The sequence below is a fragment of the Astatotilapia calliptera genome, chromosome 18, assembly GCF_900246225.1.
Source record: "Astatotilapia calliptera chromosome 18, fAstCal1.2, whole genome shotgun sequence".
NCBI classification, from domain to species: domain Eukaryota; kingdom Metazoa; phylum Chordata; class Actinopteri; order Cichliformes; family Cichlidae; genus Astatotilapia; species Astatotilapia calliptera.
This window is the reverse complement of record NC_039319.1, coordinates 812,510-830,464: the sequence shown is the minus strand read 5'-3', so window position 1 is coordinate 830,464 and position 17,955 is coordinate 812,510. Positions and strand designations below refer to the sequence as shown.

Below are 17,955 nucleotides of genomic sequence, written 5' to 3'. Positions count from 1 at the left end.
GATTTGTGTCAAATGTAAGGAAAGTTTAAAGCAGATGTTCAAGCCACGATAGAAAAACACTGTGAGAATGTCAAAGTAGGTCATGCAGGCATGAAGCACCTTTAGATTAGATTATTATGTTGTGACTTTGTTACATGTGAAACTGAGTTATTTTATTTTGTTTCTGATTTTTAAACACTGTCATCCAATAAATAAGAAAGTTATATCCTGATGACCTTTAGGGGTGGCTGTAGCTCAGACGGTAGAGCAGGTCAGCTGCTGATCGGGAGGTTGGTGGTTTGATCCCTGCCTCCCCCAGATTGCATGCCAAATGTCCTTGGGCAAGATACTAACCCTGATTTGCTCTCTGATACATCCATCGGAGTGTGAATGCATATGAATAAAAGTTAGAAAGCATATTGTATACTGTACATATTTCACATGAACAGTTTTTACTGTTTGTAGTTATTTCATTATTGTTTCTTTGCGTCTGAACGTTCCTGCAGTTGGTTTGTGGTTGATGTGGATTTGCTGCTCATGTGAATCCTCCCACAGTGTTTCATTAGCAGCTGTAACCACAGTGACTCTGATAAAACAGGAATTAGCAGAATCCATCTGATATGAAGCTGTGCTTTGAATACCACTTCCCTCCTCTTTGAAGAGTAGTCAGATATCTGTGTTCAGGTTTTTGTACAGCCTCTTCTACACTTTGTATCACTGTGTTTGTAGAGCACAGTAGTAGAGAGCTGTGTCTGCCAGGGTTAGGGCTGCTATGGTCAGAGTAGTTGTTGTAGGTGATGTTTGGGATCCATATCGATTATTGGGGATATAATCACTTGTGCTGTCTTTTGCTCCTTTCCAGAGTATAAACTGAGGAGCCTGAAGGTCAGAATCATGTCTGTACCAATAAAGCTCTGGAAGTGTATAACTTGTCTCATAGCTACATGTGAGTTTGACTGATTCTCCTTCTGTTTTAGTGACTTCAGGTTGTTGAGGAGTGATTGAGTCTCCAGCTGTTAGTCCTGGAAAAAGAAAGAAGAAAAGTAGTGAAATGCAGTCTGTATATCTGCTTAATGCAGCAGCTTCAACTAAACTTTAATCCCTGTTCTTAAACTCACCTATAATGTGAGATAGAAGCAAAAAGAGGTGCAGCAACATGTCTTTGGAGTTATTAAAGCCAGACAGACAGCACATGAACAATGTTCTTCCACTGCAGCACAATGACCAACAAATAATGTCATTGGATGAGCTCAACTTCAGTGGGCGGGGCCATTTTAATAGCTCAGCCAATCAAACAGTTTTGTGCTTCCACAGCAGCTCTGTCTCTGTCTCTGATCTTTACTGCTTCATTTCTCTGTTGTCTTTGTCATCAGTCCAATGACACAAGAATCAGAGGTTTAACAGTGTGTGGCTCCCTCTAGTGGATGTTGTGGAGTATTCTGTTGTCTTTGCTCCAAAGGTTTTTGTACAGAGTTTTGCTGTTTCCTGTCACTGTGGGCCTCACAGCACAGTAGTACACAGCAGAGTCAGACAGCTGAAGCTTCTGGATTTTCAGTGGGACTGACTTTTCTTTGAGTTCAGCATCAAATCTGTTCTTTGGGAATTCTTGAGCATTATCGCCGGCTGTTTTATCACGTCGTAAAACATATTTTGGAAAGTCATTTACTTCTTGTTTGTACCAGAACAAATATGGATATGTATCAGTTGTTTCAAAGTTACATCCAAGTGTAACTGTGTCTCCTTCAGCAGCAATGACATCTCCTTGTTCCTGGATCACTTTGTCTTCTCCTTTACACTCTGAGGAAGAACAGAACATGCAGAGGAAGAGATGGATCAATAAACATGATTAAAAACTCACCATTAATCAGACTCACACATTTATTTAAGCAGAGGAAACATGTTGATGTTTGTATCTCACCAAAGAAAAGAGCAGCAAGAATAATCCACAGCCAATGTTCCATCTGTACAACAAGGTTTAAATCAACAGGAGAAACTAGCTGATGTTCAACATTCAGTCTGAGAATTGTTCTCTTCACAGCAGCACTTATTATTGACACAATGGTTGAACACAGTGCAGAAGGAGAGCCCCGCCTACTGGATGATGTCGCCCTCTAGTGGAGCTGAGCAGTGTGGAAAATGCTTCCTGTGTTTTGTAGACAGACTGTGGGTTTGCTGACACTTACAGTACGATTACAATCAGCCCATTTATATTTTCAAAGGAAAAAAAGTATGTCAGCCAACATACTGGACATTTTTCTACTGAACAATAAATGTGCTGCCACTACTGTAGTTATTGTACAGTACTGTTATTCAATAATACTTCAAATATGAACCAATTATTATTATTTTATTTCATTTTTATACAATCAAAACTTTACAAACGTATCTATAAAAAAAGTCTGAAATGTAATAATTTTGAAATTCATTTTAAGCTTCCAATAACTTTATTTTGTAGGTTACATTACTGATAATCAATATGTCATTTAATTATTTTTCAGCCACACACGCGCGTTCGAGCTCAACAACGTGTTTGTTTTGCATTCAAACACAGAAGCTTGGTATGTTATAATATTTAAGGATGGTTTGTTTCCCAGGTCTGCCATTACTGCCTTAATGACTCTCAAGCTCCATTATTACACTGTTGCCAAAAATACTGTAAATGTGATATACAAACAGTAATGGCTCCATTTTCTTACCCTAGCTTACAATATAAAGCACTTTGAGGCTGTTGTTGTGATTTTTCTGTTGTATAAATAAAACTGAATTGATTTTTTTCCATTTATCAGAGGCGGGTAGCGGGGGCAACAGCCTAAGCAGACAATCCCAGACCCAGCAGAGCGCTGCTTTCCTCCCAAGTCGTCTGATGGTTTGCCAGAATTGCTCGTCTTTACCACAAATTCAGAGAATCTGGAGACGTCTCCACGCATGGGACAAAACTGAAGAACTAAGAACTGATTAGGTTTTTGGTTTTACCATGGATTTAGAGAGTTACTGTTGGATTTCAGTATGAATTCATTTACACATGATGAGGCACATTACACTCATTGGGCCGAAGTCCTCATTTTAGGTTTAACGGCGTTTTTATCAGGTAAAGTTGAATTCTTAGACATGAATTGATCTGCAGTTTGGGGAAGGCCTTGAAGAGGACTGGCGGTGGCACCCAGACCGGACAGATGCCCAAAGAAGGCATCCCCTAGAAGCAGTACTAACTGTACGGTCAAAGACCTCTGCGGTAATAATTCGATTTTTAATTCAACTTATTTATACAGCGCCAACTCACAGCGACAGTCGCATCAAGACCCGACAATAATACCTACAGAGAAAAACCCAACAATCACATGACCCCCTATGAGCAAGTATTTTGGCGACAGTGGGAAGGATAAACTCCCTTTTAACAGGAAGAAACCTCCAGCATAACCAGGCTCAGGGAGGGGCGGGGCCATCTGCTGTGATTGGTTGGAGTGAGAGAAGGAAGACAGGATGAACACCAAGTGACATCACCACCCAGAGGAGAGGAATATAACTGGTGGGAAGGCTAGCAAAGATGAACAGTCCGTGTCCTCAATAAATCGGTCCAGGATTCCATAGAATCAAGTGGATGGGCTCAGACAATTAGGAATGAATTTTGGGAGAAGAGAAAACCTTAACGGATGAATGAGGGGAACCCTCGATCAGGTATCGACGTGGATCGACTCTGAACGGCACCAATTTCTGAAATGAACAGAGGTGACAGTCAGCAGCTTTGGACGGGTTTGCGAACTGATTAGAGTAAAACCACCTTCTATAATCATAACCCCCAAAACTGGCAGAGCGCCACCTGATTCCACGAACCTCACAGAAGATGATAAGTCCATTTTGAATGTCGTCAGAACCGCGAGTCGGCTTGGAGAGTGGTCTCGAATGGCTATGTCAAGGAGGGAGCGTTTAGATGTTGCTAGTGAAAGCACATGAGAACTGAAGGGACACCTTGAGGAATAATGCGCAAGGAGGAGTTCGGATATCTTAAAAGGAGTGATAGAGGACAGAACCTGGTGCCACGAGACTTTGTTGGTGGTTTGCGAGGACAGGCAGAGGTTAATTAAGGGACTGCTATAGTTCGCTGTTGATCAAATGTGATGGCAGAGGCTGTATCAAGACTAATGTGATCTATTAGATGGTTTTTATATTGGTTAGAACTAAGATTATTTTTATTTTTCCAGTTAATGAGGACCGTTTTCTTAGCAATGCATAGGGTCGTAAAAACAACGTGGGCTGTGTTTATTTCTGCAGTGACCTCATCCAAGTTGCCCAACAAACACACTAAAGGGGAAGTTGGAATGTTGCGTTTCAGACACTTTGATAAGTCTTCACATATCTCGCGCCAAAACTTCTGAACTGGTGGACAGAACCAAAGAGCGTGGATATAATTGTCCGGTGTATTTGCTTGACAGTGTGAGCAGTTGTTGGTAGACGTAAAGCCCATTTTGAACATCCTATGACCTGTATAGTGCACTCTATTTAATATTTTATATTGCATTAATTGCAAACTGAGATTTCTGATCCATTGAAAGGTTTTTAAGCATATCTGAGACCAAAGGTTTTGGTCTAAGCTGATCGATAAATCCGCTTCCCATTTTGCAATAGGAAGGGATATTGATTCATCTATTTTAGAAAGTGTTCTGTATATTTTAGACAATAGTTTGGGAGTTTTAAGATTAAAAAATTGTATCACACTTGGTGGTGTTTGTAATTCAGCTTCACTGGGATTAAATTTCTTTTTTACTATGGATTTAATTTGTTGATATTCCAAAAATCGTTTCTTGTTGATCCCATATTGTGTAACTAGTCTGTCAAACGAAATAAAGTCTGTTCCTTCCAATATATGTTCCAGGTATTTAATTCCTTTATAACTCCAATCTGGAAAGTTTATCATATTATTGTTTTGTAATATGCCCAGATGGTTCCAGATAGGTGTACGTTTGCATGGGATTAATGAAGACTCTGTTATTTTTAGAAACTCCCACCATGCTGTCAGAGAAGAGCTGATATTGATGCTTTTAAAGCATTCATGTCGTTTGATGTTTGAGCTGATAAATGATAGGTCTGAAATTTCTAGATTATTACATAGTGCCTGTTCTACATCTATCCAAGGTTCATCTAAGAGGGTGTGTTTTAACCATCTGGAGATGAACTGAAGCCTGTTGGGCAGATCTAATCCTCCTTTATCCTTGGTCTTTTGTAGTGTTTTTAAGCTGATACGTGGGGGTTTATCTTTTCAAAGGAATTTAGAAATATACGAGTCTAGAGATCTGAACCAATCTTGTGATGGCTTATTTGGGATCATTGAAAATAAATAATTTCTTTTTGGTAAGACCATCATTTTTATAGCAGCGACCCTTCCCATGAGTGATATGGGCAGAGATTTCCATCTAGCCAGATCGCCTTCTACTTCCTTTAAAAGCGGGATGTAGTTTAATTTAGTTAATTCTGCAAGCTTAGGAGAGATATCCATACCTAAATGGGCAATTGTGGCTCAAGAGTTGGGAGTTCGCCTTGTAATCGGAAGGTTGCCGGTTCGAGCCCCGGCTCGGACAGTCTCGGTCGTTGTGTCCTTGGGCAAGACACTTCACCCGTTGCCTACTGGTGGTGGTCAGAGGGCCCGGTGGCGCCAGTGTCCGGCAGCCTCGCCTCTATCAGTGCGCCCCAGGGTGGCTGTGGCTACAATGTAGCTGCCATCACCAGTGTGTGAATGTGTGGATGACTGGATATGTAAAGCGCTTTAGGGTCCTTAGGGACTAGTAAAGCGCTATACAAATACAGGCCATTTACCATTTTTACCAAATATTTAATATTTCCAGATTGCAGTCGGGTAATAATAATAATAATAATGGATTGCATTTATATAGCGCTTTTCGCTATACAGCTCCCCCGCTGACCCCAGTAGGCACCCCCATACTCTGCAACCCGCCAGGGAAAGGGGGCTCAGGTCCATCCGGACCGGGGCCCAGAACAACAGCGCCACCCGGCCCCACAGAGCCCGGGACAGTCCACCCGACCCCACCACAGAGAAAACTGCACCCACCCCGTCATCCACTCACCTTCCAGACTACACAAGACAATAGACGCCCAGGCTGAGATCTTCCTCCACCTCTCCTGTATCTCCCCCTCCTGCAGAGTTTGTTTTTTTATTACCCAGAGAGAACAAGCATGGATGCAGAGGAAAAAAACAACATAAAAGATTATAATTTTCTAACTTTTAATTCTGCCATAATTTTAGTTTGGAAAGGGGGGATTCAGTTTTAGCTGCTGGAGTTTAAGAAATTGGATGTTAAAATAGATATATACATATTTAATGCTTCTAAATGGTGAATGTCGTCAACATACAAGGATCTATGAATAATTACTGTTTTATGTCCATTCATGTCCACAGTCTCGTTAACTCACGTATTGACTAGTGTAATCCTCTCTTGCATGGTCTCCCCCAAAAATATCTCCAACTTCAACTGGTTCAAAACTCAGCTGCATTATTACAAGAACCCCCTCCGACCAGAACATCACCCCTGTTCTCCAGGAGCTTCACTGGCTCCCTGTGAAATTCCAGATAGTGTACAAGAGGAGCTTCTATCCCCAAGCCATCCGTGCCCTAAACACACACACCCGCCCTCTCACATCATCTATAATTGACTGAGACAGGACTCTTCCAGACACTAAACCAAGGCACAATGTACATTTCAATTCCTTTAATTTTAAATATGTTTATATTGTCTATCCTGTAAAATAGTCAGATGTCTATTCATATTAATGTACAGAATTCACCTGCTTGCTGCTACTACTGCACATTCACCCAATGTATATACTATATATATATATATATATATATATATATATATATAACCTGGAAGTCCCGAGGTCAAAATGGGAGATGCCCCCAAGGGTGGTGGAGAATGACCGAGCTAAGATCCTGTGGGACTTCCAGATACAGACGGACAAAATGGTGGTGGCTAACCAACCGGACATAGTGGTGGTAGACAAACAGAAGAAGACGGCCGTAGTGATCGATGTAGCGGTTCCGAATGACAGCAATATCAGGAAGAAGGAACACGAGAAGCTGGAGAAATACCAAGGGCTCAGAGAAGAGCTCGAGAGGATGTGGAGGGTGAAGGTAACGGTGGTCCCCGTGGTAATCGGAGCACTAGGTGCGGTGACTCCCAAGCTAGGCGAGTGGCTCCAGCAGATCCCGGGAATAACATCGGAGATCTCTGTCCAGAAGAGCGCGGTCCTGGGAACAGCTAAGATACTGCCCAGGACCCTCAAGCTCCCAGGCCTCTGGTAGAGGACCCGAGCTTGAAGGATAAACCGCCCGCAGGGGCGTGCTGGGTGTTTTTTATATATATATATTATATATATATATATATAATGTTCTTCCTCTACACCCCCCCCCCCCCCCCCCCCCCCATTTTTGCACATGTCGAGGAGCGTGTCAGGCTACATTTCACTGTGTGTTATACTTGTATAACTATGCATGTGACAAATAAAGAACCTTGAACCTTGAACAAACTTCTTCTATTCACCTACAAGGTCCTTCACAACCTCACTCCTGCCTACCTTGCTGACCTGTTAAGCACTATCTCTTCGATCATCTTCTTCTATCCAGCTTGCTGTGCCTTCTTTCCACCTCAGCACCATGGCAGGCATCGCTTTCAGCTGCTCTGCTCCCAGGCTGTGGAACTCTCTACCCCCAGATATAAGAAACCTTGATTCTCTCCCCCGGTTTAAATCCCTCCTCCTACTGCCCACCTATTCAAATCTGCATAGTCACTGTGAACCTGTTTATTTTATCTTGTGCTTTTGTTTTCTTATTTTTCTTCACTGCCAATGTTCTATTGTGTGTTTTATTCTATCATTAAGTGTCATTGGGTGTCTATAAAGGCGCTTTGAAATAGAATTTATTATTATTATTGTTGTTGTTGTTGTTGTTGTTATTATTATTATTATTATTATTATTATTATTATTAACAACAACAACAATAATAATATGTTTAGGTGTCTAAAATCCTCCTAATAACAGGAAGTGAAACGTCTTCAAGAAATTTATAGAAGTCCAGTCGCTTACTTTAATTTAAGCACTTGAACTAAAGTGCTTCACCAAGCCAGCACACAGTTAAATAAATTTACGGGGGGAAAAATTAAAACAAAACAATAAAAGGAAAATCTGTTATTCTTATGGAGCAGCTGAACACAACGTGAGTCGACCAACCAATAATCTATTTCGCTTATAAAAATGAGAAGAACTCAAACTAACAATCAGTTTTCAGTTTAAACAGAGAATTTTCTAAGTTGAAATTTAACTTATTATGGTTAAAATAATGTTTTGTTTTTGTGAAATGCGGTAAAAACAAATAAATATAGAACTTCGTACTATAACCTGATTTGGGAACGAAACCTGTCCTTCTCTGTCGGAACTTTACTGTGTAACACCAGGCGGAAGTAAACAGGAAAGAGCGGAAGTTCCGTTAGCTTTTCTCCTGTGTGACAGAGAAGGAAGACGGTCGTATTGTTGTCGTCTCTCAGCTGAATCTTTGAGCCGTTTGAGCAACCATGTCTTCAGTTCAGTATCTGAGAGAGTTCATCAACGAGCGACTAACTGCTGCTGCGGAAGAAATCTTCTCAGAGTTTGAAAAAACGATCGTCCAGTACGAGGAAGTGATCGACCGTCAGCGCAGACTGCTGGATATCACCTGGAAACCCGAGATAAAGCTGCACACAGCAGGCGAGTCTCACTCTGATGGATGAACTCACACATGAACGAGTCTCACTCATTTTAAAGTTATTTGCTATGTTTTATATGTTTATCATATTATTGCTTTGGGATGTTCAGCTCTTCTTCACTCCCGCACTCGTCATCACCTCTGCTCTCTCTTATTGTCCTGGGGTCCGTTCTTCGTACGTCGCTTACTACATCCAAGATCAAATCATCGCGCTAACTTTGAGCTCGCTATTCCGGTTCTCCGAACACACCTGTTGTTGACGATTAGTACAGCTGGATGAAGTAATGTGAGATCACTGGGTGTCGTAAAAGGGGCTACGCATCGAGAGTAGAAACATTGATCGGCAACCCTTTGATTGGTCGGCGAAAATGTCGACGGAGCGCGCTCGGCTCGGTATTCTTCGGCAGCAGAGCAAGAACTCTTGAGTGAGGGATTTCAGGAGTTTCAGAGTTTAAGTAAAACACAAGGGAACACTGCAAAGGCTGCAAAAGCAAGGAGAGAGGGCTGGCAGGAAGTTGCTGACAAATTAAACTCGTAAGTAATTTAATAATAATAATAATAATAATAATAATGGAGTGGATTGATATAGCGCTTTTCAAGGCACCCAAAGCGCTTTACGATACCACTATTCATTCACTCCCACATTCACACACTGGTGGAGGCAGCTACGGTTGTAGCCACAGCTGCCCTGGGGCAGACTGACAGAAGCCAGGCTGCCATATCGCGCCATCGGCCCCTCTGGCCAACACCAGTAGGCGGTAGGGTAGATTTATTATATTACACTATATTATCCAATATTATATTACATTATATTATAATATGTTATATTATATTACATTATATTACATTATATCCCCTTTCACATTAGAGCCACAACAGGACCCACTAGAACATGGGAACAGGTAAAAGTGAAATATAAGAATATTCTACAGAATGGTAATATTTATCACTTATATTGCTTTTAGTCTCTTGGAAAGAGACCCTGAAATAATCTGTTTGTTCATAACAGCAACCAAGAAAAGGGCAGAGCAAAAAAAGACAGGTGGTGGTCCTGCACCCCCTCGTCAACAAGTTGGTTAAGTAAATAATACCCTCACGGGAAAATCGATATCTCTCTATGAGCACACTGTCGCGCTGAGCTAAAGGATCCTGTCTATCCCGCAATATACGCTGAATTCTGAGGACTCTCCTTATCAATCTTGCACCTTCCACAATGGGTTGCTCGCGTATACGGACAGGACATGGCTGCGACAGACTTCCCAAATCCACCTTCGCTTTTATAGCCGTGGTCTCTCATCTTGATTACATGAAGTAATTTACAATTACTACTCTAAAATATGAATTACATCTGTAATAATCACATACATGTAATAGAATGTTAATAGTACATTTCCCTTTTTTAGGAAATGACCTGTATGTATCTGTGTGACATCAATAAATGGATCAGGTGCTGCATTATCTTTAGTTACATTGAGAATATTTATTTATGGTGAAACAGTGGTGGAATATCGCTGTTGCTTTCGTATAAATGAAGCGGACATACCTCCTGTTTACATAAAGTAAACCTGCTCCCGAGCAGGTTTACGCTTACGGCTCTGTTGCTATGACAGCAAGTCCCGGATGAGCTTCGGGGAACCGAACGATCCAAGATCACGCGAAATCGTCAACAATCAAATCCAGCTAACTTAGCGAGGTACGAAGAACAGGCCCCCGGTTGTAAAAATAGTGCAACGTGATGATTGGTTACTTAGCATCAGATTATTTTTTCATTGAGTCAGCTAATTATTTAAAAACATTGCATAAAGGGAAATATTTAGACAGTATTTCCTACCATAAGAACTGAACTGTCGTCAGGTCCGCTGCCGACTACAGGCCAATATTTCATGCAGCTACAGATGTGCATCCAACACATCTGTTGCTTTTTATTACCGGGTTCTTTTCCATCCAGTGAAACATGTCTTCACAGCTGCATCACTTCCTCTTCTGTTTCACACACATCTTATGTATTTTATTTTGAGTCAATCACATTTTTTCAAATGAAGGGCTTATTTTCTTCTTCTGAAGTCACATTATTGTCACAGAGTGCACACTGACTTTGTAAAGTAACATGCACTATATACATGCGCAGTATATTAGTTACTCGTAGGGCTGCTCAATTAATCGAATTTTAATCACGATTACGATCTGGGCTTTCAACGATCATTAAAAATGACGGAGCCGATTATTAGCCCCTCCCTCATTTATCCGCGACACCTTAAAGGCCGGTCTGTGAAAATATTGTCGGGCATAAACCGTCCGTGGCGCAAAAAAGGTTGGAGACCGCTGATTAAGAGGACCCGAGGGAAGCTCGGAAAGCTAAGCAGAAGTTATTTGGAGAGGAGAGTGACTGCTGTTGGTTGAAAAGAGAGGTAAAAAAAACTTCAGTGGTGTTGCACACTATTTTATATTATTTTTTAAAGTCATTGTTAACCCTTTAAAGCCGGTCAGAGCAGCACGCTCCGTTTTGTGTAACTATTTTTAAATCCCTGTAGAACCTGGACAGTGTAAGCTAGCACAATAATTTGTTTTGCATATGAAACCGGAGGAGTTGTACTTACATCTGATGCCATCAGCTTGTCCTCGGTCACGGTTTCCTTCCACATATAGCTTTGCAAAAATTGCATAAAAAGCGCTTGCAGGAACAAAAACATAATATTCCAGAAACACGTTTTGCCGTTCCTATCAGCTGTTCGTAACACTTCCCACAGTGAAATGATGCACCTGCTGTTTTCTTTGCAAATTTGCATCATAGGATTGTTTTTTCGTTTTTCCTGCAGTATATAAAAATTAATGTATCTCCAAAATAAAACTATGAAGACACTCAAAATAAATTTCCTGTTGTTGTAAACTATTTTTTGCAACTTTATTGTATTTAAAGTTTTGAGGGATAAACCTCTTAAATTTCTCAAAGTAGAAATATATGTAAACAAAACAAAAGCGATTTTCAATTTTTTTGTAGTTTATTGCACTTTTTTGCAATTTATGTAATTACTATGCACTTAATGCATACATATTATTAAAATATGGGCTATAACAGTTGTATTGATGTATAGCAACTTGAAATGCTCCCACAAATGGCACTACAGCATGTAAAAAAATAATATAAGCTCTGGTGGACTTGGTTCTATAGTAGGTCTTAAAGGGTTAAATAAATATCGTCAAATAATCGTGATCTCAATTTCAGTGAAAATAATCGTGATTATCATTTTTGCCATAATCGAGCAGCCCTAGTTACTCGGTTAGACAACAGCGGTACTTGTGTTCTTTCTTTTGCATGGAAATAATAACCTGAACGGTTACCATGGTTACCCACTACCATGCGTGTCTGTGTGCACACTGAGAGGAGAGAATGAGAGCAGTGGTGCTGCTTTTTGAGCCTGACGTTACTGTCGGTAGCATCCACTTATCCCCCTGGTGCTCTCAGTAACTCTCAGAGTGAACGAGAAATGATCAAATAAAACACATGAACAGATGATGGAAATATAATATTGATCTGCAATAGCACTTCACTTCACTTTGGTTTTATTTATATAGCACCAAAGCACAGCAACAATTGCCTCAAAGCGCTTTATATTTAATGTCAGTTGTTATATTTAAGCTCTGCTTCAAAGCCAAAAACACACAGAAGCAAAACAAAAAAACAAGAACAGCTGATGACTCTCACAAGGTCGTCCAAACTTTCATTTTTTAAAAACTTTTTTAACTGTCTTCTCAGCTGATTCAGAACGCCCTGCCTGGATTTTCACTGACACCAAGAAATAAGAATATAAAAGGCCTTTTCCTTATGTGCCTGGGCATGTAGTTATATTAGTGAGTTTGGTTCTGTAGGTTTCTTTGAGTTTTAATATATTATAAATGTAATTTTATGGAGCTCTTTACTACCTTTTTAACCCTGTGTGTGGGTTTATTGGGGCAACTGTGGCTCAGGGGGTTGGGAATCGCATCTGTAACCGGAAGGTCGCCGGTTCGATCCCTGGGCTCTCTGTCCTGGTCGTTGTGTCCTTGGGCAAGACACTTTACCCTACCGCCTACTGGCGTTGGCCAGAGGGGCCGATGGCGTGATATGGCAGCCTGGCTTCTGTCAGTCTGCCCCAGGGCAGCTGTGGCTACAACTGTAGCTGCCTCCACCAGTGTGTGAATGTGAGAGTGAATGAATAGTGGCATTGTAAAGCGCTTTGGGTGCCTTGAAAAGCGCTATATAAATCCACTCCATTATTGAGGTAATGCTGTAAAATAAACAGTTTATCCCCACAAAAAACAAATAAACCTTTTTCCAGACATGATTTTTAGCTTTTTTTTACACATCCGACCAGACTTTTAGAAGAAGCGGAAACATTGTGTGTGTTTATTTTAATGATTGCTCAGAGGAGTTTTTCTGTCATCACATCAGTTTTCTTTATGTTGGCTTCGTTCTAGGCCTCCAGCAGCAGCATGTCTATAAGGAGGAGGAATTTCTCATTAACCAGCAGCTCTGTAATGAGGAGAACCGCGGGGAACCGGAGCCTCTCCAGATCAAACATGAACAGGAGGATTTCTACAGCAGTCAGGAGGGACAGCAGCTTGCACTGAAGGAGGACATTGATACCTTTATGGTGACTGCTGCTTATGAGGAAAGAGCCCACGGTGAACCAGGACCAGACAGGGAGCAGCTCCTCTCTCACAGCTTCCTGATAGCTGAGGGTCAAGATCAGGGAGGAAGCAACTATGTAGATTTAGGATCAGCACATAGTGCAAACAGAAGTCACAGTACCGATGCAGAAGACTCTCCCACGTCAGAGGGTCAGTGTAACACTCACATAGGTAAAAAGTCGGTAACATGCAATGTTTGTGGAAAATTGTTTAAGAATAAATACAAAATACACGAACATCACAGAATCCACACAGGCGAGAAGCCCTATCTTTGTGAAACGTGTGGGAAAAGTTTTACTCAAGGCGGTAGTCTGTTGGTTCACATGAGGACCCACTCGGGTGAGAAACCGTATACCTGTAACACCTGTGGTGAAAGATTTTGTTACTTATTAGCACTTAAAAAGCACAAGGCGGTGCACACAGGTGAAAATCCATTTTTTTGCACAACGTGCGGGAAAACGTTCACTCAAAGGGGCAGTTTGTTGGTCCACATGAGGATCCACTCAGGAGAGAAGCCGTATTCTTGCAAAACATGTGGGAAAAGTTTCACTAAAAAATGTACTTTATTGGTGCACGTGAGAATTCACACCGGTGAGAAGCCATACACTTGCAAAGTATGTGGGAAAAGTTTTACCCAAAGAGGTGGTTTGGTAGTCCACATGAAAACTCACGCAGGGAAAAAGTTTTAGTTCTGAATATTTAGCAGGGAACAGTGTATTTATGAAGCCGAGCTTGACAAAAGTATCGAACCCGTTAACAGTAAAGCTTTCACAATCAGAGCTGGCTTTACACACTTCCTGCTGCTCAATAAAAGGTCTTTAAAAGTCTGAAATTAAGGTCATGACTGATCTCAAAAGCTCATATATGTTCCATAAATGTGATGAAATAATGAAATCTGGCAAACAAAAAAACATCACAATTTAAACGTCAGTTTTTCTGCGTGTTCTCGGCTCTCACCGGTGATGATGCAGATTTATGTATATTAAGATGTAGTGATGTGAACCAGCGCTAACCTAATAGCTTACTTGTAGTCTTCTGATATTCTTCTATTCAACAGCAGCCTGTAGACGATAGCACTTAGTATGAACACTGTAGATGCTCACGCCTGTTTCAGAAATGGGAAAATAGGAGGCGGGAAGTAGAGTCCCATATCCATACTGGCACTTAACATGTCTTTAGTTCAGATGACGAATGATCTCATTCTGTAAACATATGAAGGTAAAACAGTATTAGGAACTAACATTTGTCTGATTTTTAACTTTACAGTTATTTATGTTTTTTATATATATGTGTGTGTGTAAAAGCAGAAACAGTAGGTGAAGAAAAAGTGTAAGATTTCGACTAATGTGTTTCCCACTTTAACACACACTCACTCCTCTTCATGATGAAAACAAAGATTGGGTGTATTATCCTGTGCGTCTGCAGCAGAGTTCATCCTCATTTCTGCAGCCGTGATCGAACAAACATGTAAATCTAAAATTGAATCATTCTCAGCAGCAGATCTCAAACAAACTATAAAATAAATATGAAATGACTGTTGGCCATTAAAAAGCATTTGGCTAGTGTAGGTGACTAAGATGCAGCTGTATTGTTTTTGCAGTGTGAACAGCCGCGGTGCTGTGAGTTTGAACATATGACTAACGAAAGGATCAAAACTGTTTGTTGAGGAGATTTTTGATCAATATTGTGATCATGATTAATTGTTGTGATTATTCATGTATTTTAGTGACAAAAGGCATTTACTGCATGTAAACATAACACTGCTTTTACATCCATAATGCAACATTCCTAATATTACTCACCTACATTCCAAAAAATATATATATATATTAACGAATTAATTAAAACACTTTTCCAGACCGATATGGTGCAAGCCTGATGTAAGCGCATCCACTTAACACTAAATGTAAAGTCTTTCCCTGCATTCACTGTACCTGCATGATGGATGTAGATCGACAGCTCTGACCTCCCTCTGCGTTTCCCTGCGTGCTTTTGCATGCAGTGCAGGTATCTCCTCTTCAGGAAAAGAACTGAGTGAGCGAGTCCGTGTGCTGAAACCTTTAATGTGGACATGACGAGTCAATGTCGGATAATTCACGTCAGTAACCATTTCTTTATTTTTTTAGCCTTTGTGCGTCAGTCGTGCTGCAGTTCGTGGATTGTTTTCAGGCGATTAACCTCCTGGGACCTGCCGTCCACATGTGGACGTCACATTTTGGGTTATTTAGACCAAAACACTCAGTTTTGCTCTACAAGGGCCTGATATCCACTTACAAGGACGTTATACTGCTACTGTTCTATCAGAATTTTAAACGAATATCCTCATATGTGGCTCTCATTTTTCTTAAAAACAAAAATAGGTTTTAAAAAAAAAATCTGGCAATTCTTTGTTTTTACATTCATCGGGCCCCAATGTGACCAAATATCAAAGAGAAATTAAAAATGCTGCCGTGGAAGAGTTCGGGTCTTAGGAGGTTAAAGCACTCTTCACACGTGATTTCGTCTTCATTACGTCTCTTCCATTAAATTCAAAGTATTTCAAAACAACAGAGTATGATGCTGAACGACAAGCTCCTCCCCCTCTGCTGTACAGCACAGCTCAGTTTTGTTATATGTGTCTTAACACAGTGTTACTCGTGCAGACGAGTTCAGGAAACCTTCAGAGAACAGCTGTGATTCAGGAAGTGCTTGATGTGCTTTTGTGTTCTGTTTGTCGAGCACACAGTTTCAGTTTTGTTCCATGATCATCATTTCATAGAAGGAAGCCGAAATCAAATTCAAGGCTGAAATCTGATCATTTCACTGCCCTACAAGCTACTGATCAACACAATGTGACAATTTTATGTGTTATTACTTTTATTTTCTCTCACGTGCAGCAGAGACGCAACTTTAGACGACTCGGTGTCACGCTGTGGCGCTCTCATGATGAGGGTTTTTAATTCTCCAGTGAAACATGATGACTCTCACACAAGGTCATTTTTTGTTTGAATTGTGTTAAGTTTGTTTGTGCAGTGTACCATTGGATGTGCGGACTGCCACTGAATTACAGTTGGTGTTTCATGATATAAAATCTTGTTAAAGCCGGCCATAGAAAGAAGTACATTTGTTCTGTTTTATTATAAAATCTGTGTTTTCCAGCACTCACACACTCTGGAAGAAAAATGTGTGTAATATGAACCGAAGTGTTTCCTGTTGTTGCTAAGTTCTGTGAGTTTGCTGCAGTTTTCTGTCACAACAATGTAAATATAAAAAGGTACAAGTGGAGGCGTTGCTCGGCAACTCTTAGTTTTTAAAGCAGCTTCTTTCCCTGCAGAGTTAGACTGGCTTTGTTTTCCTTTTACCGCCATCAGTTAAGTTTGTGTGTGTATTTGAACTTGGTTGGAAAATTGGATGTATGAAATGTTTCCATTGTATTCTGTCATATTCTGATCTACGTATGATTTCTTTCCCTTGTTTTTACTCTACCTCAGATATTTGGATTGTGACCTGAGATACTGAAGCTGAGAAATCCTGTAGTGCTCACTGACCACACGAGTCTTTTATTTGTGGAAAGCATGTATCACTTTTTGTTCTTCTGTTTTGTGTTCAACTAATTTTGATTGTTCAGGATTTAGAAGTGAAACTAGGAAGTTGTAGATTTTCACCATGCTCTTATAAAAAGCTCTTTCTAAAGTTTTTTTGTCTGTTTCATGATTTATAAATCAAAGCCGCAGTAAAGATGCAGAGCTGAAGATGAAGACACTTCACAGAATCAGAAGCCACAGTGTGTCAGAATTAATACTGAACTGTTAACTTAAATCAGGAAGTGAAATTCTAGAGATGAAGAATGTCTTTTGTCAGAGTGTCCTGGGCTCAGAGACACAGAAACCCCTTCGTTTCACAACATTTACATTTCAGGACCACAGACAGCAACGATGTTTCCTCCTGACTGTTGATGCTGATATAAAGTGTTGGTTTGTGGTTGGTGTGGATTTGCTGCTCATGTGAATCCTCCCACAGTGTTTCATTAGCAGCTGTAACCACAGTGACTCTGATAAAACAGGAATTAGCAGAATCCATCTGATATGAAGCTGTGCTTTGAATACCACTTCCCTCCTCTTTGAAGAGTAGTCAGATATCTGTGTTCAGGTTTTTGTACAGCCTCTTCTACACTTTGTATCACTGTGTTTCTAGAGCACAGTAGTAGAGAGCTGTGTCTGCCAGGGTTAGGGCTGCTATGGTCAGAGTAGTTGTTGTACGTGATGTTTTTGATTCATATCGATTATCAGGAATATATTCATTGCCACTCCATGATCTTGCTCCTTTGTAGAGTATAAACTGAGGAGCCTGAAGGTCAGAATGATGTCTGTACCAGTAAAGGCGTACATACTCTGATGTTGTCTCATAGCTACATGTGAGTTTGACAGATTCTCCTTCTGTTTTAGTGACTTCAGGTTGTTGAGGAGTGATTGAGTCTCCAGCTGTTAGTCCTGGAAAAAGAAAGAAGAAAAGTAGTGAAATGCAGTCTGTATATCTGCTTAATGCAGCAGCTTCAACTAAACTTTAATCCCTGTTCTTAAAC

General features: G+C 40.6%; 1 protein-coding gene across 4 annotated transcripts; it reads left to right on the top strand.

Annotated features, from left to right (window-relative positions):
- The first annotated feature begins 8,396 nt into the window (after positions 1 to 8,396).
- LOC113010299 (zinc finger protein 664-like) lies at positions 8,397 to 17,069 on the top strand. 4 transcript variants are annotated; one of them, XM_026149323.1, is made up of 4 exons: positions 8,399 to 8,728; positions 13,182 to 13,544; positions 15,402 to 15,492; positions 16,865 to 17,069. In XM_026149323.1, exons 1-3 carry the CDS (start codon positions 8,557 to 8,559, stop codon positions 15,467 to 15,469), a joined length of 603 nt encoding a protein of 200 aa, XP_026005108.1. In that variant the 5' UTR covers positions 8,399 to 8,556; the 3' UTR covers positions 15,470 to 15,492; positions 16,865 to 17,069. The 4 variants fall into 4 exon arrangements, with proteins under 4 accessions (XP_026005107.1, XP_026005108.1, XP_026005109.1 ...); XM_026149324.1 differs by lacking the exon at positions 16,865 to 17,069 and having other exon boundaries at positions 8,400 to 8,728; positions 15,397 to 15,486; XM_026149325.1 differs by lacking the exon at positions 15,402 to 15,492 and having other exon boundaries at positions 8,401 to 8,728.
- The last annotated feature ends 886 nt before the right edge of the window (positions 17,070 to 17,955 follow it).

What these genes read in the sequence shown, in the direction of transcription:
- LOC113010299 (XM_026149322.1), top strand. Translation starts at nt 8,557, where the DNA reads ATGTCTTCAGTTCAGTATCTGAGAGAGTTCATCAACGAGCGACTAACT. An exon ending in GATAAAGCTGCACACAGCAG is followed by an intron (nt 8,729 to 13,181) that starts GCGAGTCTCACT and finishes GCTTCGTTCTAG; the next exon opens with GCCTCCAGCAGCAGCATGTC.